The 24,846-nt window shown below is 43.4% G+C and overlaps 2 protein-coding genes and 1 long non-coding RNA gene across 6 annotated transcripts in view; 1 reads left to right on the top strand and 2 right to left on the bottom strand.

The window, feature by feature from the left end:
* Positions 1–4,228, bottom strand: part of LOC138202561 (kinesin-like protein KIF21A) — a 40,729-nt gene extending 36,501 nt beyond the window's left edge. For all 3 annotated transcript variants that reach the window (XM_069156663.1, XM_069156664.1, XM_069156665.1), the window contains exon 1: positions 3,799–4,228. In XM_069156663.1, the coding sequence (XP_069012764.1) occupies positions 3,799–3,842 (44 nt within the window). In that variant the 5' untranslated portion in view covers positions 3,843–4,228. The remainder of the gene's footprint in view (positions 1–3,798) is intronic.
* Positions 4,229–5,933: 1,705 nt separating this feature from the next.
* On the bottom strand, positions 5,934–24,657 carry LOC138202556 (ATP-binding cassette sub-family D member 2). Of its 2 annotated transcripts, none has more exons than XM_069156657.1 (10): positions 23,559–24,657; positions 22,586–22,840; positions 22,130–22,234; positions 17,250–17,412; positions 16,554–16,648; positions 15,100–15,245; positions 13,459–13,604; positions 12,053–12,137; positions 11,233–11,358; positions 5,934–11,050 (listed from the first exon to the last, which is right to left on the bottom strand). In XM_069156657.1, exons 1-10 carry the CDS (start codon positions 24,501–24,503, stop codon positions 10,846–10,848), a joined length of 2,271 nt encoding a protein of 756 aa, XP_069012758.1. In that variant the 5' UTR covers positions 24,504–24,657; the 3' UTR covers positions 5,934–10,845. The 2 variants fall into 2 exon arrangements, with proteins under 2 accessions (XP_069012758.1, XP_069012757.1); XM_069156656.1 differs by having other exon boundaries at positions 22,130–22,251; positions 22,660–22,840.
* On the top strand, positions 18,710–23,148 carry LOC138202560 (uncharacterized). Its single transcript, XR_011178650.1, has 2 exons — positions 18,710–19,345; positions 22,086–23,148. It is a non-coding gene; the product is annotated as an uncharacterized lncRNA (long non-coding RNA).
* Positions 24,658–24,846: the final 189 nt, after the last annotated feature.

Here is a 24,846-nt window from a genome sequence, read left to right as displayed (position 1 = left end):
TGCTTCTCGGATAAATCGTTAACTTCTTGCATTGCTTTTTTTTTTTATATCATGAAATAAAGGTCAAGAAGAACGTTTGCATGGCTGTGCCCGAACACACACACACACACACACACACACACACACACACACACACACACACACACACACACACGCACACGCACACACAAACACACTCAGCTGGGATGTTACATGATGAAGGAGATCCGGAGCACACATTCAGACAAGGTATAATCCAGTAAAGACAGCGTGTTTGCCGGATTACTACTACCGAGGTGCCTCATCTGTTTGCCGTCAGGTGAGAAGAGAAGTCTCCAAAACCGGAGACGATGGCAAAGCAAACGCATCGAGAGGGAAGTTCTCTTTTAAAAGGAGCAAAATTTGAGTTTTTACGTTGCGCCGTCTTTCCAGTGATAAATCAAGACGACACAAAACATTCCTCGTTATGCCTTCACCCTGTTAAGGCTCCAGACCTTTATTCTTCTTTTTTTTTTTTTTTTTCTGTCTGTTACCACAAAAAAAAAAAAAAAAAGAAAAAAAAGAGAGCGCTTCATCGTTTCATCACTCTGGACGTGTTAGGATGGGGGATTAGGAACCCGCTAACAGACGGCATTACCCTCGCAGGCTGAGGCAGGTAGATGTTGGCAACCTGCTCGCTGATTGAAAACACACACACACACACAGTGAACTAAACTATTACAGAGAGGGCAGAAGCTGACAGTCGAGATCTTCCGAAGGGCTGTAAAGGTCAGGTGAGCCACAACCGTACGGCTCCAAAATAGTTAGAATGTTGCCACGGCGATTAATCGAGCTGGAAACATCAACACGAAGCTGTGGTTTGACGTTCAAAGGTGCAAAGTCAGTGATTTAGTGGCAGATGAAAAGGTGTGCCTTGCAGTGATTATCAGTAAAAAAAACAAAAACATAACTGTACCATTAGTTGAAGATGATACGTTTTCTTATGTTTCCAGCCTCATCAGCAAAAAACTGTTTTGACAAATATGCCGGCACTATAATACTTTTTTTTTTTTTTTTTTTTTTTTCAACTTTATAATCACAGTAAATTCAAAGGTTGATTTACTTGGCATTTTTTTTGTTTTTACATCCTGTCTTTATGTTGTTTTTACAGTTGGGCGTGGACATGATTACTTCAGATGGAGGGAATTAAAAGAGCAAGTGAGAAATATTATTGCTGCCAATTCCTTGTTATCCTAAATGAATACAGTGAAACCACAACCTCACTTCTCATCACCTCAGTAATGTTCATAAGTATATAAATCAAAGTTTTCTTTTAGTTATATCTTCATTATTCAACTGCTCTGGCCTCTACTTCCCATCATCTCGTCATGTTGTTGAGGCTAACACGTCAGCACACACGATTCACACATCCAGCCGACACGGAGCAACATTACTATTCATTAAAAGAGTGTCTGCCATTTGTTAAACGCTCCACAGCGGGTTTATTGGAGAGAACTTAGATTTAAAAAAAAACTTTAAAGTTGAAGAGCTAACCAAGTCCAGCTATTCCACCTCATCTTCGGAGCTGCTACGTTTCTTCCTTTCACCACAAATGCTGCCACGTCAGGTGACGTCCGACCGACATGTCAGACCTCGTAGAAACGTCCACTTTCTGTGTGGAATGTTCTTCAGTCGACTCCACTCAGAGGTCAGAACTTCCCCACTTCCTATTTGCCCCTGAACGCACCATTAACGAGTAAAAGCATTTCCAGGTGACACAGCTGACCTCAGAGGAGAGCAGACTGACTCTTATTACCAACACATGCAGATTCACAACACCAAGATCTTTTTCAGTGTAAAATATTCTAGTTTTATAGTGTCACATATCTTCTGACCTAAACCAAAGTCATATTTACATGCTGAATTGGAAGAAAAAGCAAACTTCCCCCTAATTCACCCAATAACCACAAAGAGGAAGAGACATAGCCTTTACAGGTGTAAACAAAGAAAGACAAACATATGAATGAATGAACTCATGAATAAAAGAATATACCGATGAATACCCCATTTGTCTGACCACTAATAGGACTACAGATGGAAACTTATCCAGAAAACAAGACAACAGAGCGCCGCAAATAATGAATGAACCTGAGCTTTCTACACAGATACAATTGCAGGTAACTGGCAAGCATACACAAACCTTTCTCGACAGCTGATGTCTCATATTACAAGCACTTTTCATACAACGGTATTTGTTCTTTTGTGTGCTGCGAAAAAACGGCTGCAACAACTGGCCAATTAGAGTCATTCTTTAAAGAAAATATTTTCAATTTATCTGATTTCAGCTTCTTAAATGTGAATATTTTCTGGTTCCTTTGGTCTTCCGTCATAAGAAACTGATTATCTTTTGGTTGCGGATTGTTAGTTGGGACAAAACAAGACATTTTAGGTTGCACTTTGAGCTTTGGGAAACATCGATGGACATTCTTCATCCTTTTCTGACATTTGAAAGACCAAACAACTAACTGACAGATTCATTCATAATTAAAATAATTGTTAGTTGCACCCTGAATGTAAAGCATCTGTCTCTAAGAAATTAAGACAGCATCAGAGAGGAAGCCAGATAAATGTAATTATACAGTGTGAATGGGATCTTATTAAGGAGACCGTAGGGCGCTGACAAAAACCCCTCCCCAAAAAGCAGAGGGCCCGACGGGATATACTGACATATTATTTATTATCTATGAAGAAGGGAGACCGGCTTGTAAACCGAGTTGGCTCAGTAAACAGAGTTCTGGGTCAAAGTCTGAATGCACAATAACAAGCAAGGCAGCGAGAGAGGGGAAGAGTAGGAAACATGAGAGGGACAAGCTTTTGTCCTCTCTCTCTCTCTGTTCTACTGAGCTCACGTGACATCTCAGGTCTTCTTTTCAACACACACACACACACACACACACACACACACACACACACACACACACACACACACACACACACACACAAGCACTGAGCCCTTCCCTGCCGCCCTATCATGTAACTCTATTGATGTCATTATTGATTTTCTATGTATTGTACTGATTGGGCTTTTGTTCAGTCCAACTGTTCACACAAACTGAAACACACTTCTTTGACGCACCATACAGTTGCTATATCTCAGTTTGTCTGCTGTGTAAGTGATACTATGGACCGGCCTCAGGGACAAGGGTCAGATCAGCATGATACAGCAAACGCACACTGCCTGAAGCTCAACACACACACACACACACACACACACACATAAATAAAATCAAAATAAGAGAGGACAAGGGGATAAAATGCAGTCAGATTCTGTAAACTCTATGTGAAAACACACTGTATACTCTCTTAAAATAATGTCAGACCCTGTGATTATCTGACTACAACCACAAAGGAAGAGTACCCGGCCTCTCCTCGGTCTAATCCCTCAGATCTTCATTCATAAATCCGCAACAACGCAGTGCAGTGCAGGTATTAACAAAAGCAGCTCATGTAATCGAAGGCCACCGGTCTATATTTGCGGTGCAACCTGTGCAACGAACAATTAAACAGCGGCTCCAGGCACTGGAGCAGAGAGGATCCATGCAGCTTCAAAATAAAAGCACACGTGAGGAAGGAGGGGGGGGGGGGGTTATTGTTTGGGAAAGAAGACAAAAATAAGCGTGTCTGCAGCAATAGAAAGGCTCCGGTAGATGCTATGTGTGTGTGTGTGTTTACAATGGTGGATGCTGAAGCAGGGAACAACATGTGCATGTTCCTCCGAGCAGGTGTGTCACATAAAGAGCATCTTCGGAGAGAGGAGGGTCCTCCCGGCTGCATCCTTACCTCAGGGCGACGCGCACCGAGCTCTCATCCGGCCCGCTGGTCATGGTGTCACCGGTGGCTGACCCCGAAAAGTCCGCTTATAAATAGCTTAATTTCCCTTTTTTTTTTTCCCCCCCCCCCCTTTATCCTCTTGCAAGACAAGAGAGCGTCGCGGGCTCCCCCTTTCCTCCCTCCCTCCACCTCTCACTAAAGCGCTTCTATCCTGAGCTTTCCACCACCGTCGCTCTCACCCCCTCGACGCATTTCTTTCTTTTTTTTTTTCTCTCTTTTTTTTTAAATTAATGCAGCGAAAGCAACTGGATGTGAATTAATTTGTTCGCCATTGTTGTTCGGAAATGTGCTTCGGGATCTGGCGGTGGTCACCTCTCCAGAGGCATCTTCACGGCCTCCGGCGCGGGTGGAGTGCAGCGTGCGTTTGGAAGAGCCAGGATCCGCTCGGCCTGTGAATCCCCAAGACTCAGGACGTAACCAAGCTCCGCCTCCCGAGCCGTACCAATCCAGACAGGGGACGACCTCACTCTGAAAAACATAATAATAATAATAACGATCATAATAATAATAAGTGTTCCTAATAATAATAATTCTAATAATAAGTATTATTATTATTATTATGGTTTTTTTTTTATGACTTATGCTTTTAATGCAATTAAAAGCGACACAATACATGTAAAATAATCAATAGTTTCTCAAAAAGGCTCAATAACACCCTCTAAGGAAGACCGTGTGGTTGAAAGCGCTAGAAAAATATATGAGGCTGGTTTAGGATAGCTAAACTGAACACTACTCTTTTAAAGAAGGTGGTTATTATTTCATATTTTAACCATTTGAAGCTATAAATATGACGATGGTGATAAACACATACAAAAGTCTTTTTACAACAAACCAATCTGCCGTCTGATTGCGTGTAATTTAAACATATTCTCTCGCATTTGAATGAATGGATGTTACGCAGTAAATTTTGCAGTTATAGATCCTGGCTGCTTGACAATGGTCCCATCTAGTGGTTTATCCGTGTAATTGCACTCTGGGGATACAACTGAAGTGTCAGGTGAAGGGCGGAAGTTCCTCACAAACTTAACCTGCTGTGGCCCAGTTTAATTCCCACTGTGTTTTTGTAGGAAGCGGTTATATATCTTGTTTATTTCGCTGCTACCGGATCTATTTCACCTCCGTCCACAGCAGACCTTTTTCACAGCAGACATTTTGACATGAAGGTATTCAGGTGTCTTAATGATGGCTCATTAAGTTGGAAGGCAGCCATCATTGATACACTTCTGCTTTCCCAACAATGACGAGTCTAAATGTCTGCTGGTTGGAATTTTTTCCAAACTCAGAACAACGGTGTCCGTCAACAGCACATTGAGTGCATATTGACTATTTTAAGCCCTACAGACTCTGCTTAGAATCAAAAATGGGACACAGTTTACCATTTATTATCCACATCATATTTATTTAATCTAACACTTTTATAGCACATTTCGACTCAAAACTAGTTTGTCTTGTCTCTAAAAAAAAATCTTAAATGAGAGAAAAATATATATATATATAAAAAAGAAAGAAAACAATTTGTGGATCAGAACTTTTTCCCCCCTCTTTTAGTAATCATCTGATGACCTCTCACATTTATCTGCTGTCCCTGTTTATAAAACTGGACTTAAAATAGCTCAGACTAACTCCCCCAGGAACATGCTGCTTACACACTGATGCTTTAGTATTAACAATCTAATTATGTAATATATGATGATACATCAGTCAGAGGGACCAAACCAGTAATTTTACATTCATCATATACATTTTGCAGCGAATAGCTCCGTACTTTTACTAAAGTATGATTTTAAAGCAGTGCATTTCCTCTTAATGGAGTTTTTTTTTACACTATTCAATCAGTACTTTGACTTAAGCAAAAGATCTGAATTTTTTATCAACCACCAGGTGCTAAAACAAACAAGAAATTAATTTATCAGTTAAATACATGCAGCTTTTTTTTTGGGGGGGGGGGGGGAAATCCTTCAATCTTTAACATATATTAAAAAGTACTAAAACATTCAAATAGTTGTTTGTGTTATTTTGAACAGACCCTTTTATTAAGAGAAGCACTGTAAAAGGATGGTGAAGAAGAAACCCGTCATGACTCATTTTTCAGAAGTCGCACTATATCGTTTTATTTACAAGAAAATACATCTTCATCTTTCAACATAAAGTGAACTTAGAGGGTGAGTTTTAAACAGATGGCCTTTATGTTGATGTACCGCTCGATGTTAAAGTTAAAGAATACAGATTCCTACATGAACACTGTCAGATCCCAGTAAAGGAGGTCCGGGTTACTGTTACAGGAATTCGAGAAAAAAAAAAAAAATCTGAATAAGAGATTGGATTCTTTAAAAGTAATTATGTAACTTCAAACTGTAGTAATCCCTGGCTTTAAGGGAGAATCAATGCATGCTGATCTGTGGTACATGACAGTCTAATCAATATCTCAATAATCTGCAAATACATTAGACGCCAGATTTTAATATTCTGTCAGAAATATTGACTGGACTGTCCGACACCACCGGAATAACATGAAGTTTCAGGCATTTTCCTTTCCCATAATCCCAGTTCACACACCACATGTACAGCAAATCTAAACCGTAGCACCACATTGTGGCTCTAATAAAATATTCTAACATGCACTGTGAACACAATTATAACATGACTGATTATCAAACAAAGAAAAAGGAACTCGTATGACCTGACCACATGTATTCATTGTCTTCAAAACCGTATGGATTTGATTTATCATACATAATAGATACATTCAATCTCTTACTCACAAGTGGGATGACAGAATGAGAACGTGTCAGTATCAAAGTGTTGTTAGTAGGGATGTCATTACAGTAGCAGGGTCATACAGTGTAGTAAAAGCCACAAGAAGGCCTGACTACAAGGATAAGAACTGACGAGGTCCCTTTTTGAAGGCCAAACACAACGTGGAGACACTTCCCAGCAGACGTCGGGCTTGGTGCAGATCACCGGCTGTATATAAAAATGGATGTAGTATCCAAGTCTGAAAAGTGAAACCAATGTCTTAATATGTAATACCACTCAGGTCCACTAGGGGTTGGCTCAAAAAAAAAAAAACCCTCTGGATCCAATAGACTCCCATTCAAAGAGTGCTCAGAGAGAGGTATGTTTGGGGGTGTGTCTGGTTTGATTGATGTGCCTCAGCTGCAGTCATGTTGCCAGATTAGGTGGGCGGGGCATAGTGTCCTCAGGTTTGTAGTAAACTCTGCCCCTCGGTCCTCCCTAACTTGTCTAAATATAGTCACTCCTGGCTCCAGAAAAACACCATAGGGACAAGCCAGTGGTTGGGTTGCTGCCTGGTGGAGATTCACAACTGTATAATTGAAAGAGGCTGAACTATTCAGGGATTATTTGACCTGCAATAAGCAGTTTTGGTCACTTGGGGGCAGCAGACACAACACTAACAGATTATCACCATTTCAGGTTATTTTCAAGCAGTGGCCTTTTTTAAAGACAGTATCCAGCACATACAGAGGCTTGTTTCATATGAAGTAGGTCCAACTCCATCAATGAATGACTCCGATAAGTAGAGAGCAGCTAGCCGTGACTTTGAATGGTTAACAGTAGAAGTGTAGCCTCAGTTTCACAGCGTGTTTAGTGAATAATGAGGCAAACACCATCAAATCAGGAGCACAATCACACTCAGAAGAGGGCACCTCATCATTTCTTATCCCAACCTTTTAAAATGAAATCATAATTCTATTGACATAAATCATGAAGCTGTTTTCATGCCTGTGAATATCAGGCACTCTTTTGAGCTGAGCTCATGTTGCAGCGTCACTTTGGCAGACTCTGTGTCATTCAGCGTCTCGGGTGACCTCCTGTCGACAGAGTCTGACTGAAACCACAGAAAATATCACAAGCATCAGGAAGGAAACTCTACAACCGGATGCTGTCGAAAAAGGCCGACAGGTAATCCCCATGACGCTCTCTTGCGTGCCAAATGAAAGCATAAGAATATACAAGGGCATCACACAGCATACCAGGTACTTTAGATATTAAAAGAATGCACATTTCAAAATTTAAGAAGCCATTTTTGTTCCCCAGTCACATTTTTTGGGAAAAAAGAAAAAAGTTTGTCCTTCAGTAACCTGGCAGCCATCTTCCTGAGCAGAGCAAGGCTGCATCCAAATGGTCTGAAGTCCTTTTCTTTAAGTGGCCACTAAAAGCCAAGAGGGAACGTTTCAGGGTTTGAAACTGCGGTGACATCACAGCCAAAACATCTTGGATGCAGTCAGAGCTCAGGCGAACAAAAGGCCTGAGGGAATCGCTAAGCCTCGACATGCAAACGCAACAGCATGTTGTATATCCATAACAAATTAGATAATGCCTGTGTAATTATATACCTAAATACAGGACCTAAGTTGTCGTTTCTGTGAGTATAATAATGAGCCGGAGTAGTTTGAACTACAGCAGTGTTTATATTCTGCTGATGATGTACCTGATTGTCCATTCTCTGCAACAAGAACAGAGGCATTTCAACAAAATAGTGGTATAATAATGTCCCTGTATGCAGTACAGTATGAGAATTAAAGGTGAGCTATGAAAGATATTTAATGATGAACAGTCTAAAAAAAAAAAAAAATCTGATTTTAAATATCATTTTAGGCCCTGAATGAATGAATGAATAAAACCACACATTCATGTGTGCGCTCAAGTGAAATCTTAGGATCTGAAATCCCATTCAACTCAGCACAATCTGAAAGGCAAAAGTCGGCCCAGTTTACTGCACCTGAACCTTTGTGTGCAGGAGACGGTGAGCATGTAACAGGTTTGAACCACAAAAAAAAGATAAAATGTCTAAAGCAGCCGCAGCCACAGATTTTCAGCCATCACAGGAGAACACAGCATTTATGACTTTTTTTTCACGAGAACAAAAAGTGACGTTAAAGTAACAAATCGCTCGTTTCACAGTATCACAACTTCCAGTCTTTGTTACCGGCAACTTCAGGAGGCTGCTGGTAACAAACGTGGAGGCTACGTGAGTAAAGACGATGCAACTTTGACAACAGGGAACCAGCCATTAGTCACACTGCACTTAGCCTGGGGGGTAAAAAAAAAAAAAAAAAAAAAAAAAAAAAAAAGTTTACACATCCTGACACATTCCAATTTAAACCACAATTTCAGCCTGGGACTTGTTAGCTCTGCTCCGGAGGAGGGTTAGCCTAGAGTTTACGTGGCGATACCTTCAAAAAAAATTTACTAAACACCGGGCTCAAAATGCATCACTCTGGAGTGTAAACATTAAGTCCAGACATTTAACCCAGGGCCAGTAGACCCGCAGTGTGAATCATTATAGCTCTGGGCTAGGAAGAAGAGGTGTGGGTGAAAAGGGGCTAAATTGGCCCGGGGATATTCTTATATAATATGCAGTTCTTCCACCTGCTCCAATCTGAATTACAACATTTCTACTACTGGACTACATGTATATACACCCAATAATTAAATACCAACCCAATGAGGCTCCATACATCATAACGTAGCAATAATTTGCAATATAATCCGAATTTTAGGTTTTGGTGCTGCTCTCCCTTCACCCCAACCGGTCGAGGCAGATGGCCGCCCGCCTCTGAGCCTGGTCCTGTCGGAGGTTTCTTCCTGTTAAAAAGAGTCTTTTCCTCCTCGCTTACGTGAGGAATTGTTGTCAAGTTCTGTTGTAAGGACTTTGCTGTCTTATATAAATAAAACTGAATTGAACTGAAATATACTGAATGGATTGTAATGCAGACAGGCAAGAACTTCAAATTCATATGGAGTCTCCTTAGCATTAGCATAGTGTACCAGCTCATTGCATCTCGACATGCCTGCGGGGGTGGAGGGATGGGGGGGGGGGGCAAAGGGCCGCACGGCTGACCAAGCAGAAAGGCAGCAAGGACACACGCGTGTGTTACGTGTCAACACAGATCAGCGCTCGGACAGGTGGCCGCTGTGTGTACATGCTACACCATCTGAGCGGCTACCTGTTGGGTCCGTGTACGGTACATATGTGCTTCAGTTCGCTGGCAGACCAAACGACCGGCTCGCCCTTCGTCCTCCACCCTTTGAATTGAAGAGGACCTCATTGTATTTGTTCAGTAAACCAGAAAGCTATAGTTTAGGATTCAGAGCTGCGTCACTAATCGCTCTAATAATAGACCCGGCAGAGTCTGTAGCAGTGGTCCAGGGGTCAGCAACAACCTAACAAGGGCTAAGATGAGGTATCAGGAAAGGGATTGTACTGTGACCATATACACAAGCTAAACAAAGGTATATTCGGACATTAGGAAAAAAAATAATCTCTTCTGACCTCTTCAAACGAAGAGGTCGCATTAAGCGGTACAAACTCAAATCTACTGCTAAATTATGGAGGTTAAAAACAAATGTGGATCCCGTACAGCCCAGCGAACTGGTGCTAGAATACTGCTTCGGACATGATAGTGGTTCTATATTAAAAAGGTTTTCCAGCTAAATGCAGCTAGTCGCCTTATTTCATCAGGAGCTACCACAACAAGCAGGAACAGCCCTCTAAAAGCAGAGTAAAGTGCTATTAAACAAACAAATCGATTATCCTGGTTAATTTGGATGAATTCGTTCTGCCCTCTGAACGGTGGCGAATGGATCCTGCCGATTACAGTATGCTAAAACGAATCATTAAAAAAAAAACAAAAAAACCTACAGCTCAATATGCAGTTCTTGTGCGTTACCAGGGGGGAGGAATACTTGTGAATGCACTTCGCTCTCCCCGTGCACTTGTCAGACTGGAGCAGGGTGAAGGAGAGACTTAAAAGAAGGGGGAGGAGAGAGAGGAGAGAAAGGAGAGCTGAAAGACTCGCTGGCATTAAGAGCTCTCGCACGTTAACGGGAGGCTCGGAGCGAAAGGAAAAACATTTAAACAAGAACAAAGGAAAAAAAAAAAAAAAATCCACATTTCTTTTTCTTTCATTGCCTCTCTGTCTCCCACACTCCTCCCCCCTCTGGGTGGGTGGGGGGAATCTCAATCCGCTCTCACTCCTCAGCTGTTTTGAGGACGGAGTCGTCTCCCAGGATCTTGCAGAGCTCGTTGAGGCGATGCTGCATCTCGGGGATGCCGGCCAGCTGGGCCTCCAGCCGCTGCTTCTCCTCGGTGAGGGAGAGGCGCGTCGCCGTGTCCAGCTGCTCGAAGCGCCAGCCTCCCTCCCCGTCGAACTGCAGCAGGTGGGTGTGGTACTTCCTGGAGGCAACAGAGGAAGCATTTGAAGCCCAATTTGAAGGTGTGTTTCAGCGGTGTGAGTTTACTCCGGCTCACGAGTGGGCGTACGCGTCGCTACATCTCCGAGGACGCTCCACACGCCGCACGCTAAATTCGGCCTCGTGGGCCAGAAGAGAATATTTCCGCGGTGTGACGCGTCTTACCACAGGGAGGGCCGGTGTGTGATGGAGAGCAGGGAGATGTCGGCGTCCTTGGCAGCCTGGAAGATCTTTCCCTCCACGTCAATGCTCACAGCGCTGGTGCACTCGTCCAACAGGGCATATTTAGGCCTGACACACACATGGGGGAATGCTTTTAATAGTTGCGTCCAGGAATAAGAATGGTCATGTTGGTGATGTGCATACACCCATTTTAGGAGGTCAAACCGCTTCCCCAGATGAGTTATTCTAAGTAATAAATTATTCTAAGTGATATTTTAACTCGAACCCAAACGATATATCAGCCGATATTGGCCTATCACAGATATATTGATATCACTGTATATGTTTACAAAATATAATGCACAAAAAGATGCTTTGGGTAGATTAGAAATGGATTTGTTTGTGTTTTTAGTTTGTTATTGTTCAAATAATTTGTAAGTTACATTTTAGAGCTCTTGACACTTAAAAGTAACCAATGTAAAGGTGAGTGACTGTACAGCCCTGCCAGTGGCTACGTGAGGCTGCAGCCTATAAAAACATTTCAGAGCTGACATGCAAATGCAGGCGTGGCAACAAGCTCACAGTGCGAACATGCTGATGTTTATCAGATATAGTGTTTAACCACAAACTGTATATAAAAAGGGACATAGACTCCAAGTGTGAAAAATGAAGCCAATGGTTGCATTAAACTGCAATACCACTGAGGGCCACCAGGGGCTGGCACAAAAAAAAAAAAAAAAAAGAAAAGTTGTCACTCTGGGTGCCTTGATGGTAAACTGGCTTAAGTACAATGTCAGACAACACTGAGGCGGCTTCTCCTTACTTGTGGTAGAACATGCGAGCCATGCCCATCCTCTGCTTCTCGCCTCCTGACAGCACGTCCTTCCAGTCCAGCTCCGTGTCCCAGCCTGCAAAAAATACACAAACAAGAGCCTTAAGATTGGGATATTTTGGGATTATATACGCCGAGAGCAGATGTTTGTTTGGTTTAGTCGGCATCAGGATGAAGATGTCTAGAACTGCATTTAGAATTGCATCGGGACACAAAAACCCAGCGAAGACCATGAAAGGGAACAAGGAAACGTACAAAAATAGATTTTGAGAAATGTAACGCATCCGCAAAATATAATCATTATGTGTCCACATGCGTACCTGATGATTTATGACTGCATATTGCGCGAGTTAACTTATGCGTGCGATCAACACCTTCCCCAACATTTTCACAGTGCGGCCATTCATACATTAAACCCTCTTGCAGCACTAAGCTTCGTGCAGTAGTTGGCTCACAACAATAGTCCTGTTTGTTTGGCGATGAGAGGCCGGCAGCTACCAATTAGCCACATACTCAAGTTTAGGCAAATATAACGAATGCACAAGATCAAGCCTCTGACTGGTGCACGCACATAACCGTATCTGTCTGATGTCAAAACACCAGGAAACGTGTTCTGCCCTCCTACTGTAAAGTTGAATCTTTTTCAAATTTGAAATGACTTGAATCAAAGAGGAGAACCTGTGATGCTAAAAAAAATAAAAAATAAAAAATCGACTGATGTTGTAGGTCAACAAAATAAGACCCTCGATCAATGATTGTAATGTTTCGTCACAGAATAGACTCAAGGTTTTAGAAAGTTATGCTCATCTTGTCAGCTTGTTTTGTCTCGCTGATGGTTGTTTGTCTTACGGTTATTATATTTGTCGAGATGATTTATTTAATGCTTAATCTGATAGTTGTTCTGACTGATGTTTGTTTTCTGATGTCATCGTTTGTCCTGTCTAGCTGGAAGTTATTTCGTCGAACTTTGTCGAGTTGTTTTGTCTCGCAGATCGTTGTTTGTGATGTTTATTCTGATGGTTTTGTCTAATTCGTTAGTCTGATAGTTGTTTTGGCTTATGTTTATTATTTAGTTTATTGAATGTTGTGTTGGCAACTTGAAATTTTGTCTGTTTGTGGGTATTTTGTCCGATGGACATGCTTGATTATTTTTATCTGGGTTTATCTGATTGCTACTTTTACTGCGTTTAAGTTAAGTGTCAGCCAACGTATTTTTAGGCTACTTTTGAGAGATTTGACTTTAACCAAAAAGCTCCACTCTCTCTTTTCCTATCTACGGTGTGAGTGTCTGTTGATTCGAGTGGTGAGCTGCATCATACAATTGTCCTTGCAGGGATACATAAAGTTGCATTGATTGATTGAATCCCTCTAGAGCTTTCTTCATTACTCTCTCTTACCTCCCTCTCTGGTGACAATTTGATAAAGGTTGACGATGTCCAAGATGGCCTCCAGGTCCTTGTCACTCATCCCTCTCGCCGCCATGTCCTCCACCGAGTCTGGGTAGATCACCTGGTCCCGCAGTGAACCCATTGACATGTATGGCCTGGAGAAACACACACACACACACGCACACGCACACACACACACACACACACACACACACACACGCACACGCACACGCACACGCACACACATCTTATCTACAGAGTGTTTTTTTGTCAACCCCTCATTTCATTAAGTGCAGTAAAGGCGCAGCTAACAAAGAAAGTGTGTGCGTACAACGGAGCTCAACTTTGAGACACTTAAAGAACAAATGCTGAAAGAAAAAGACACCCATTTTGCTTCAGTTGTGTCTATTGTGGACGATGTGTTGGATTCTGTTACAGCTGCCGGGTGGCCGTCTCATCCTGTGTATAAAATATTCACTGCTCTGCAGGAGGGAGTCAGCTGAGTCTACAACTGTAAGCAGCCCCGCTTCAGTTCATTTCAGGTTACGGGTTCCAGTCCTGCTCTTCTTCTTCTTCTTCTTCTTCTTCTTTGTGGAGGATTCCTCGCTCATCCTACCTGCACCAGTCAGCCATGTGACTTCAATAAATGATTGACAGCAATGCTACATGCTAATGCTTGATCATGCACTCCTGTGACTCACATTTATCGCTGCAGCTGACAGTTCGTGTTAATAGAACCCAACCGATATATTGATTGGTCAATTTTATTGACTGGCATTGGCCTATTTGTGCTGATATAAAAAGAAAAAAATGATATTGCTCTATATGTGTTGTTGTTGTTGTTGTTGTTTTTTTAACAGTTATCTAGGTTTATTAAATTATCACTGAGGTTCACTAATCTCAGTGTGGACAATAAATAAGTAAATAAATAAATAAATAAATATCCTGCCTCCATTCAGTCGAGCTCTAATTTTTGCTGTCAATCATTCTCTCGATCGGGTCTAAATCAGCTCAGTGTGGAGAAAAATGGCCACTGGTTTTTTTCACAGCCCAAAATGGAAAATTTTAAGAATTTAATCCATCTAGCAGCTGAACGTTAGCTACTTTTTTTTTGGCTGTAATGAAAACTGGACGCTTTGGGTGAAAATTTACAATGAAAATCACAGTGCAATGAATAAAATAAACATGCACAATATTTTCTGATGTAATATTATCCGTCTACAGCGTTATGAAGTCAGTTCTTTTGTATTCCTATGAGGTATGTAGCTACACTTTGGGTAAATCTAGGCATCATTCCACGCAGAGTTAGTATAGATCAACCGGAGCTAAAGATGCACTGTGGGAACACATGGCGGATCCACTAATGATCATCAACTAACTTTAATTGAAAGGTTTTGCACTAAAGTCTCTGATGTTGTCTCCTTGCGGACTTCACAGCTAATTTTCCTCCATGTTTTTGGGTGGTTTTAAGTTGAATCTTATCCGGATGGTAAATATTTCACCGTGTCTAGATCTCCAGTTTCTCCGTCAACTACACACACACACAAGACACACAGGTCCTGTTACAATGGTTTAGATTACTGGTCGGGTTCACTGGCACAATGGTCAAACCCCGCGGTGGTTTGACTTCACCTCTGTCTGTATGCGTACCTCTGAGGGATGTAGAACATATGCTGAGGAGACGGTTTGCGCAGCCGGCCGCCGTACACGGGCCACAAGCCGCTGAGGATCCTGAACAAAGAGCTCTTTCCACAGCCGTTAGGCCCCGTGATCAACAGGTGCATGCCCTCTTCCACCTGTCGGGGAGAGACACGTACGATACATCATCATGACGTACAGCTGTGGACAGCGGGTGTGCGGCTGGTGATAAGCAGCACAAGAAGGTAGAAGCTTACGCCACGAAATGCCTCCACCTTTCCAGCCGACATCAGAGAAACAAACTCTGTCTCGTAAAAGTAAAGTAGCAATGGAAAAAAAAACAGAAGCGACAAGGTGAAGAGGTAATTGTTATGTTCTAAATGTATATTCAACAAAAAATATATATATTTTTAAAATCTGAACCAACATTGTGTGATGAATACCAAGCAGAGTGTAAAACAAGTACGTTACAAAAGATATCAGCTGACATCTACATAAAATCAATACTTGGTATAATATCACGTCATGAAAAGTGTCAATTAAAGTCCTCCCATCATATTCCAATAATTTATGGCCGACATATTTTTTTCTACAACAAAGTCAAGCCACGTGTCTCCGTGCCAAAACAAAATACGTAAAGGTAAACGCTACAGTGTGAACAAAGGGTGCTTTTACCAAATAAAAGTCACGCTTCCATTCACCCACATTCACACACCACTGGTGGCAGAGCTGCTATACAAGGTGCTCGGACACTTCGGGGGATTGAAGCCGCAACCTTATGGTTTTGTGGGAAACCTGTTCTACCATCTGAGCCAGAGCTGATAGTTGCCTTTGAGGAAATCAACCCCTCAGTGGTTAACATGACATGTTTTAGATCAACTTTAAAGGCAGCTTTGATGAGCTGAAAAAAAAATCCAGGCTTGTGTCAAATTATCAGGAATGAAATCAAGCTTATTACCGACATACAAGACCGGAGCGCTGCTGTGATCAGCAGACCTTCGGCCTCTTTGAGGTTTTAGGAGCGACATAAACGGATCATCTGCTGCATGATGTAGGACGGAGAGATATTTATAACAGATTTCCATCCACGTGTCAGACCCTCAGGAGAGACAGGACACTACACACAGTACAATATATTCAAACAGGAAGAGGAATCTGAATCTGAATGGTTCACAAAGTTACATCAGATTCTTGTCAGCATTGATGTGTGATTTCCAGCACCACAAACTCCTCCACATCTCAGCCAAACTTCCTGAGAGGAGCGACACGCTGACACCCGGAGGACCTATCTGTTTTCTAATGAGAGCTCTGGGGATTATTCTTAAATGCTAATAAACACCCCGTAGACCAACACCCTCGGGGGGGGGGTTGACGGTAAAGTCGGGTTCATAGAGGAGCTGAAACTCACAGGGTCCGGACTAAAAAGTCAAAGAAGACGGGAGGCCAAAAGAAAACGGCTCGCTCACCTTGAAGTTCAGACAAGACACGACGACATCTCCGTTGGGTGTGATGATCGGGACGTCCTCACACACGATGCCCTTGTTCACGTCGATTACCTCCCCTGCCGAGACAAAACAGAGAAAATCATAGAGAAGACGGATCAGACACATGAAGTGACTGCGCACAAGATCAGGAATAAAGGATTAGACTCTCCATGTTAAGGCATACGCATGGAGATGGATGGTGGTTATTACTTCCACAGCAGGAATTGTGGGGTTAAAAATAAAAATCCCTCTTTATCTCTCAGTTTAACAGCACTCTCGAACATGAGATGCGTTCTGGGATCAAATGGATGTTTACATTTGGATATTTATGCAGTAGATCCGACCTTTAGCCTTTGGACTGTTTATTGTGTGTAATGTAAGTTAGTGATCTGTAAATTGCCCCAGATAACGGTTTGGGTAAATGTAGCAGTAGTGTAGGTAAGAAGTGAAATTGGAGCAAAGAGAAGCCAGACTCTGGTGAGTGACCACAAAGAGACAACTGTGGAATCGATACGCTTTGAGGATGTGACTGCATGTTAATCATAGAGTCCGGTTCTGAAAAGTGAAGCCAATCCTGACGTGCCTTAAAGTGTAATACCACCGAGGGCCACTAGGGGCCGGCTCCAAACATTCTTTGGCTCCGTACAGAAAAGAGGTTGTTGCGTGGACGTGCCCCACCTTTTATCTCCAGCGGTCCATCTATGTGCATCTCCGGCTTGCTCTTCTTCTCCGTTCCCGCCGTGGCTGACAGAGAGGAGCGCTTGTAGATGCCCCTCTGGACGTCCTCGAACACCACGAACATGTTGTGGACCCTGGCGGTGTAGCCTGCTAGCTCTGTGACCTGACCCGGCAAACACAAAGGGGTCAAAGGTCACGCTCAGGCCGAGGTCAGAAAAATGTTGGCATGACCTGAGAGGGCATCGGATTGTAACACGGATCACTCATCACGGCCACGTGATCATAAGACTGGGACTGTGTGTGGGAGTGAGCTTGAGCTGTGACTCTAAAGCAGGGCTACTTGAACCCCCGGGGGTGTGTCAGCAGTTGTCATGGAAACATTCTGCAGTAGATCAGCAAATTAAAAAACAAAAAAACACCTGAAACATGAGTTGCTTTTAAGAGAAAAATTAAGGCAAAAATGTAATTCTCAGCCAATAGTCATGGATGAATAGGCTATTGTGACACACACAAGCAGCTCTGAAAACCTGCTGCACATACTGTATAAAGAAAAATGGATACATAATATAAAAGATTATGTAAATTATAATTTAAAAAAAATAAAGACGTAGAGAACGCATTAAAATTCACGGACAATATTTGTACAATTTACAAGATGAACTAGAGCAATTCTTTTAACATATAAACACATGCCGAGTCTTTATATGTTAAAAATGCTCGATGGTAAAAGGAGTCAAACGTGTGTCCAGACAACTGGAGGGTGGCGCGTTGGCTTTAGCGGTGCACCCTGCAGGGAGACAATGCGGCCTGTTGACACAGCTCGATTATATCAAACAACAAACACCACTTCTGAGAATTCGCAGACAACATGCAGGGCAGCGCATGTGCTGGCGAGCCTGCTGGCTGCCAAACTTCAACAGCAAAACAATATACTGTACGTAGAATTTGTTGAATTATCGCTGACGCCAGCATTACCGTCTACGACTCTGCTCTGTCTTCTTAACTCCTGTTCAAATACAGAATAAAACACAGTTGGGGCTGAATTTCTTCGCGTCCTTACATGGAGAAAAAAAAAAGTATAACCAACAATTTTCTCTGAAATAATTTGAAATAAAAAAAATGATCAGTCTCCTTTCCTGTTTATTCAATAGTTAATAAAAAACTACACTTTCCTTTTGATTTTTGATTCAACAGAATATTATAAAAATAAATAAAATAAAACAAATTAAAACCTCAAGCAGTGATACGCGGGCCCTCGCCCGCTTATCCGGCTTATCCGCCGGCTCCCCGACGCGCAGCGCACTGCAAGCATATTCCCGCTTGCAGTTTACATTTTTTTTTCTCGACCTCGTTCCTCATTCTTCCTCAAAAAAAAAAATTGCCTTTTTTTTTGGCGGCTTTAACTTCTTCAAAAACTCATTGTGTGTGTGACACACTGCGTCACAAAACGACAGCGCGAGTGCATAAAGCGGTCAGAGCACCAGCTACGTACGAGACGACAGGACGGCCACTGACGAGGTGCGTTCTGGGTTTTTGTTTCACTCGGTTCAGTGGGTTGGAAGAGACGTAATAAATCGGGCCAGTACATCCTTCCCCATTCACCCGAATAGCATTCAAGTAAACAGTGCGAGAGAGAGACAGAAGTGCAGAGCTGAAAGATCAACAGATGGAGGATTATTCACAGCTCGGCTAAGCTCTAAGAGAAGGAGCTCTGGACACACGCACCAAGTTTCACTGCCGGCTGACCAACAGTGACATAAGAGCAGCGGTGGATTCGATTTTGAGGAATTGATGCCTATTAAAGCTTTCCGTCATCAGTTTCCTCTGATAGATTCACTGCAGTCTAACACACACATGCACATCAGAGGACCAACTTCTGTCCTGTCGAGGCATAAAATCAGACCTCTAGTAAAGGAAGGACCTGGATAAGACAGGAACTGGAGCTTTGGATTGTGCAAATTTTGAATCAGTTTTGATGAACTGTTTCAAATGTACGAGGGCGGATCGACACGTTCGGAGACTGCTCCTGTTTGCGCGCCAACGATGCGCAGCAACCGTGACGTGATCGGAGCAGGTGGGAGGCACAGCCCCAATGAGTAAGTGTTACGAATTTCTCCGAGTTGCACATGCTGAGCGGTGGTCCGGCTGCGTTGGCGAAGCTTTATACACCGGAAACTTGAGCAGGAACTCAGGAACTGATGATGATCAGGCGACAACATTTGCAAAAGTTAGCCATCGGGGTTTTACTTCGCCCGGCCCCGTGTACCTCACGCATCAGGGGAAGTCTTGAAACTTATTGTAAACTTTGATCACGGGTTTCCTGATTTTCTCCCGTCAGCATTTGCAGCAAAACTGTTTGTGCAAAGCTATAAAGAGACAACGATGACCCAACTGTGCAAAGTATGTTGGACATTTGGAGCCACTTGGCTCATGAAGCGGTAAAAAAAAAAAAAAAAAAAAGAAAAGAGAAAAGACAGCGAAGAACAAAAAGAAAAAACAACAACCGAGCTTATATGATGAGTAATAAACCACCATGAGCTGGGTCATGTCATGGGCCCATCTGACCACACGCACACACAAACACGCACACACTCACGGAGCACGACAATCAAATACAGACACTGTACACTGTCATATGAAACAGGCAGAGTGTCTGGAGGCGTGAGTTGGGCACCCTGCCTCAGGAATGCGCTCCATCCCTGCTGCCTGGTGAAACTGCACACATCCACAATCGGCTTCGCATGCAGGGACTTGCTGCTCTACACGCACTCAGAACAGAGCTGCATGCGGGCTACAACTCATATCCTCCGGGGATACTGTCTGGCACGATGAAACGGTGCTACAAAAATGCACTAAATCACTAGCGACTGGCGCTCATGTTTTAGAAGTCTCACAGAAATTATAAGCCTTCCGGGAACTTGTTAAATCAAGCCCGTGCACATTTGACCGTGCGCGAGCAAAGTGGTACATGGGAGGTTTTTAAGAAGGGGAAGCAGACGACAGCTGACAAGCACAGTTTCAATTCCTCCTCTTCAGCACAGGCACAGACTGCTAAAACCTGATTCACATCTAGAGACCAGACCTTTTCTCAAATGCTAAATATTCTACTGTGGGAATAACCGGAAAAATACATGCCAAAACAAAGGGTGACGTGTCCAAAGTAGACCGGTTTGAACGAGCTGCACTGCAAGACAGCTTCACCACAAATGTGCTGCAGCCAAATCCTCTTATGGACCTCAAAATGCAGCCTGAGAGTGAGAGAGAATGCATGAATGGGTGCTGCTACTTTTTTTTTTTTTTTTTTTTTTCTTTGGATTAAAATGCAATGAGAGATCAGGGATTTGGCTCTCAATGAACAAGGTCTTTCATTCACCCGTTTTCTTTTTCTTTGCTTTTCCAAGCAGGAGTTTGGCTACTGGAAGGAGAAAGATGGATCTACAACGTACTGTACATGCGTCAGTCATTCAGGAACGTGCACTGATCCGTCCCTCCGTCCATCTGTTGTCCATCCAAACACTGAAATGACCCAACTTTGCTGCAACTCAGCGACTTTATCTCTTTAGAAATAACATATAATATATAACTAAAATAATCTGCGTTATAGCAGAGAGTCATCTCTTGTTGTGGTCTTGTGTTAACTTGGCTCCGCCCACCTATTGCTCACAGCTTCAGCTTCAGCTGTCAGGAAACCCTGGTTACACAAGATTTCACTCAGCCACTGTGTAGGGTGGACCAATCGGTGATCAGTGGGTGTGGCTAAGCGCGATGACACTGAAGTCAAATGTTTGTTTTGAAACGTAGTTCCACCAATGGCGGCGGTTGTAGAGCTAGTTGTTATGTGATGTGAAGAGTTGTTTACAACTTTGTGAGTTTTGATGCACAACATGGTGGTCAACGCTGATTGGTTAAAGGCTCCTTTTTTTTTCATAAATTAACCCCAGATCTTCGCCCATTTGGAAGCAACGACTAGAATTATTATTTTTTTTTTTAATGGGACGTGGCTAGACTCAAGTATTTACGCAGTGAATTTGGGTCGAGCCACAAAATCACAAAATATGCTCATGTTTCTTGCTCACTGTCAGCTGCTAGCCATGGACCCACAATCTTTTTTCATTGTCTTTAAACTGTAAAGTCTCCCCTTGAAAATGGTCTTGGGTGCCTCACACAGTGCTAATGGACAAACAAGGACAAAAAACTGCAACGTTTTGGACACGAGAAAAAAAATCGCGTGGAACTTTTATCTCCCCGGTATCAGTGAGAGTAAATACAAAAAACATAAATAAATGAAATGAAAGCGCCTCAACCCCTTTTGAAATGACTCCTTTCATCATCAGAATTGGGTCCGATAACATTTAGAAAGTCCGGAAAAGCCGTAATTTGATTTACTTTATCCCCATTCGAGTTAGCATTAAGCTAAAATAGGGGTCAGCCAAATCAGCCGGCAGAAGACTCAGGTTCTCTTGCCCATCAAGAACAGTGACTAATGAAGTGATGATTTTATCTACGTAATGGGTTAGGGTTACGGAGACATTTCCATTGCTGTTCCCTAGAGACAAATGAGAGGCCTTGAAATGCTTTGTTTTGTCTGATCAACAAGTCCACAACTCAACACACAATACAAAATACTCCATTTTGGAACCAGCTCATGTGCGACATGTCTGATGAAAGAAGTTGCCAATTCATCACCACTTGATCGACAAATCTATTAATCGAGTTATTGTTTTCAGCTCCGAACAAGCACGTGAGGCAGTCGTGCATTAAGGCTTAACGTCACGTTAAGGTTTGTAATTCTCAGGTGTGAAGCTGTGATTTTTTTTTTTTTTTTTTTTTTTGCAGACAGCGACACAAACTACACGAACTCCAGCACACGGTGTCCGCACCTCTTTGTAGGAGGACATGATCCTCTCGATGGCATCGGCTCCCGACGCCAAGAGGTTGCGGGCGGTGGTGAAGGCCTCTGTCCTCTCGCTCACCATCACGTGCGTCTGCCCGTCGGCTGTTTCTGGAGCGAAGAATGAAAGACAGGGATAAGAGAAAGTTAAAACAGAGGCATTAACAGAAGCACAAACGTGTTGGTTTTGTTGTACACGCTTGTGAGCGTATGGATACCACGGAGATGAATACTATGTCAGTATTTGCAGCGGAATAGCAGAAAACAATTGGGACTTCAGGGAGGTGTGGGAGGCAGCTACTGTTTTCACACATACTAATTGGCTCCTGCTTGAGAGGAAAGCAACAACTGTCGGGCAGGAGGCACTACTAACCCTCGCGCAAAGTGTGAAATGTGCTTACAGTACGGGACTGAAGCACGACTACCCTGTAAGATACAACCAGACACGGACATCCAGAGAAGACTGGACTTTATTCGGGGTGTTTGAAATGCGCCCGGGCCACCTGATGGCCGTCCTACCGTTGTCAGCAAAGCCGGTGGCCGTGATGATGGGCACGGCCACCATGACGAGCCCGCTGCTGCTCCACACGTACTTCATGAGGAACTGCTCGATCATAATGTACCAGAGACGCTTGGACAGGATCAGGTTCATCTGGTCCGCCAGAGCCCGGTAGCACTTCTGCAGCTGACGCATCTCCACCTGCAGCACAGAGTGCATGACAGTTCAACGTAGAGCACAATAGTCATTTCCTGATTCTTCTCATCGTGGAACATTGTTTGGGATGTGATCATTCATTCATTCATTCATTTATCTGACCTGTTTGTTGGGTAATGACCATGATAATTACATTAATGCATAAATAATGTGTCTGGGTTTCAGAAAATATCGATAAACTTGTGTATTGTGATACATTTGTGCTACTGCATCGATTCTGAAAAAGCCCCACCCCAATATAATATTAATAATAATGTGAACTGAGACAGAATAAAGTGCACACTGCTAATGTTTATGGCAGTCTCCATGGATGTATACAAATTGCGAAACATCCTAACATTGAATCTTCCCCCTGCATCATATGCGGATACACAGCTCTAACGTTGTGACTCTAAATTGACTTTGTTTTTGTTTTCGGGTACTTAAACTCATCTACAATGTGCCATGAAGTCTGCAAATTATATGAACTGAATATTGCAGTGATGGAGAGGAAACATCTTCGTAGACTGTCATCTTCCGTTTTCTAAATGGACGACCAGACTGTGTTACACTCAGAAATACCCTAACTAATAATAACTAATTATGATTTATAAATGCAGCTTATCGTGTTGTTGATGTAGCTGCGTTACACACACACACAGTATTGCCACAAACAATTATAATCATATTCTGTACATGCCAACGTCCGGCTCTGCACACAAACCTTGTGTCCTCTGTAGAAAGCTATTTCTTCAGCATTAGCAATGATCCTGGAGTGCACATAGCGCAGGTAGCCCTTCCTGTGAGCCTCCTCGGCGACCAGCTTGCCAAATTTAGGCGAGCACGCCCGCAGGACTTTGGCCGTGGCAAAGACCACCAGCCCGGCCAGCAGGGTCGGCCCGGTGGCGTTGGCCCCCCTGGACCTGGCGGTCTGAATCAGCGTGTAGGAGGTCAGCACCACATCCAGGATGGGCTTGGTGAGGTTGGAGTAGAGATGGGCCACCGACTGGGAAAACATCATGACGTCCTCGGTGAGAGACTGGTCCGGGTTGGCGAGCCTCCCGTCCATGTTGCTGACTTTGTAGTAGGTCTGATCCGTGAAGTAGGTCCGGTAGGCATGGTTCACCAGCCGGGTGCGGAAGGCCAGAGCCAGTTTGCACTCCAGGTACCGGATGGCGCTGTTGACGAACGTGGCCGGGATGGCGATGAGGAGCCATTTGATCAGCTGGAAGATGAAGCGTCGGGGTTTCTTCTCCACGATGGTCTTGACTATCTTTCCGTCTAAGCTGGCCACGTAAATAGACAGAAACGTCCTCGATATCAGCGCCACCGAGTGCAAGGAGAGCAGACCGAGCTCTCTGGAGACGAGCCTGGGGAACAGGATCTTACCAAGTTCGAGGATCTGCTTGAAAAATTCAGCGTTTACCCCCGGAGATGTCCTCTTATGAACCGCGGCGCCGATCAGACTGTTTCCCGAGCAAGTGGATCCGTTCTCGGCCTTTGATCCCCGGCCGTTAGTCCTGGGATGTTTGTTTTTGCAGATCTGCCGGTAGATGATGGGGTACAATGTTTTGACGCCGTAAGCGACAGCTGCGAGAAACACGGCTCGCTTCGCCGCGGCCGCGCGGTCCCATTTCACTTTGGACGCGGCATCGAGGATTTTGGACATTTTGTCAAAAACCTTAGTCGTCTCTCCTAACAGCCCTTAACAACACCCATCCCCCAGAACCGACCCACCGCGTCGACATGAAAAGAGAGCGGGACATCTGACGGCTGGATTGATGTGGAGCAAGTCCTATACATGAACCGCTGCATCTTCCTCTATTTTGTACCAGCGACAAGCGAGACGCGTTACGACACGCGCACTTCCGGTTGTTGTTACCAAAATAAAAGTCGCCGCTACGTTGATCCCATTTAGTCGATGCCGCGTTAGGTTTTATTTTGTAAACTTCATTCACTTAACTTCCTGTTTAACAGTAGTTGTTTCCGTTAACTTGACGTCACTTATTTCC

This window comes from Embiotoca jacksoni, unplaced genomic scaffold, assembly GCF_022577435.1.
Source record: "Embiotoca jacksoni isolate LCO1_2020_lvr unplaced genomic scaffold, fEmbJac1.0.p SCAF_21, whole genome shotgun sequence".
Classification (NCBI taxonomy): domain Eukaryota; kingdom Metazoa; phylum Chordata; class Actinopteri; family Embiotocidae; genus Embiotoca; species Embiotoca jacksoni.
Note: the sequence above shows the minus strand (reverse complement) of the source record. Positions and strands in the feature narration are given on the sequence as shown.

Excerpts from the sequence above, each read along its gene's own strand:
- LOC138202556 (XM_069156657.1), bottom strand. The coding sequence starts at position 24,503 with ATGTCCAAAATCCTCGATGCCGCGTCCAAAGTGAAATGGGACCGCGCG. Across the intron at positions 17,413-22,129 it reads TCATGTCCTCCTACAAAGAG|GTCACAGAGCTAGCAGGCTA; the intron begins GTGCGGACACCG and ends TTGCCGGGTCAG. Across the intron at positions 15,246-16,553 it reads TGTCTTGTCTGAACTTCAAG|GTGGAAGAGGGCATGCACCT; the intron begins GTGAGCGAGCCG and ends TCTCCCCGACAG.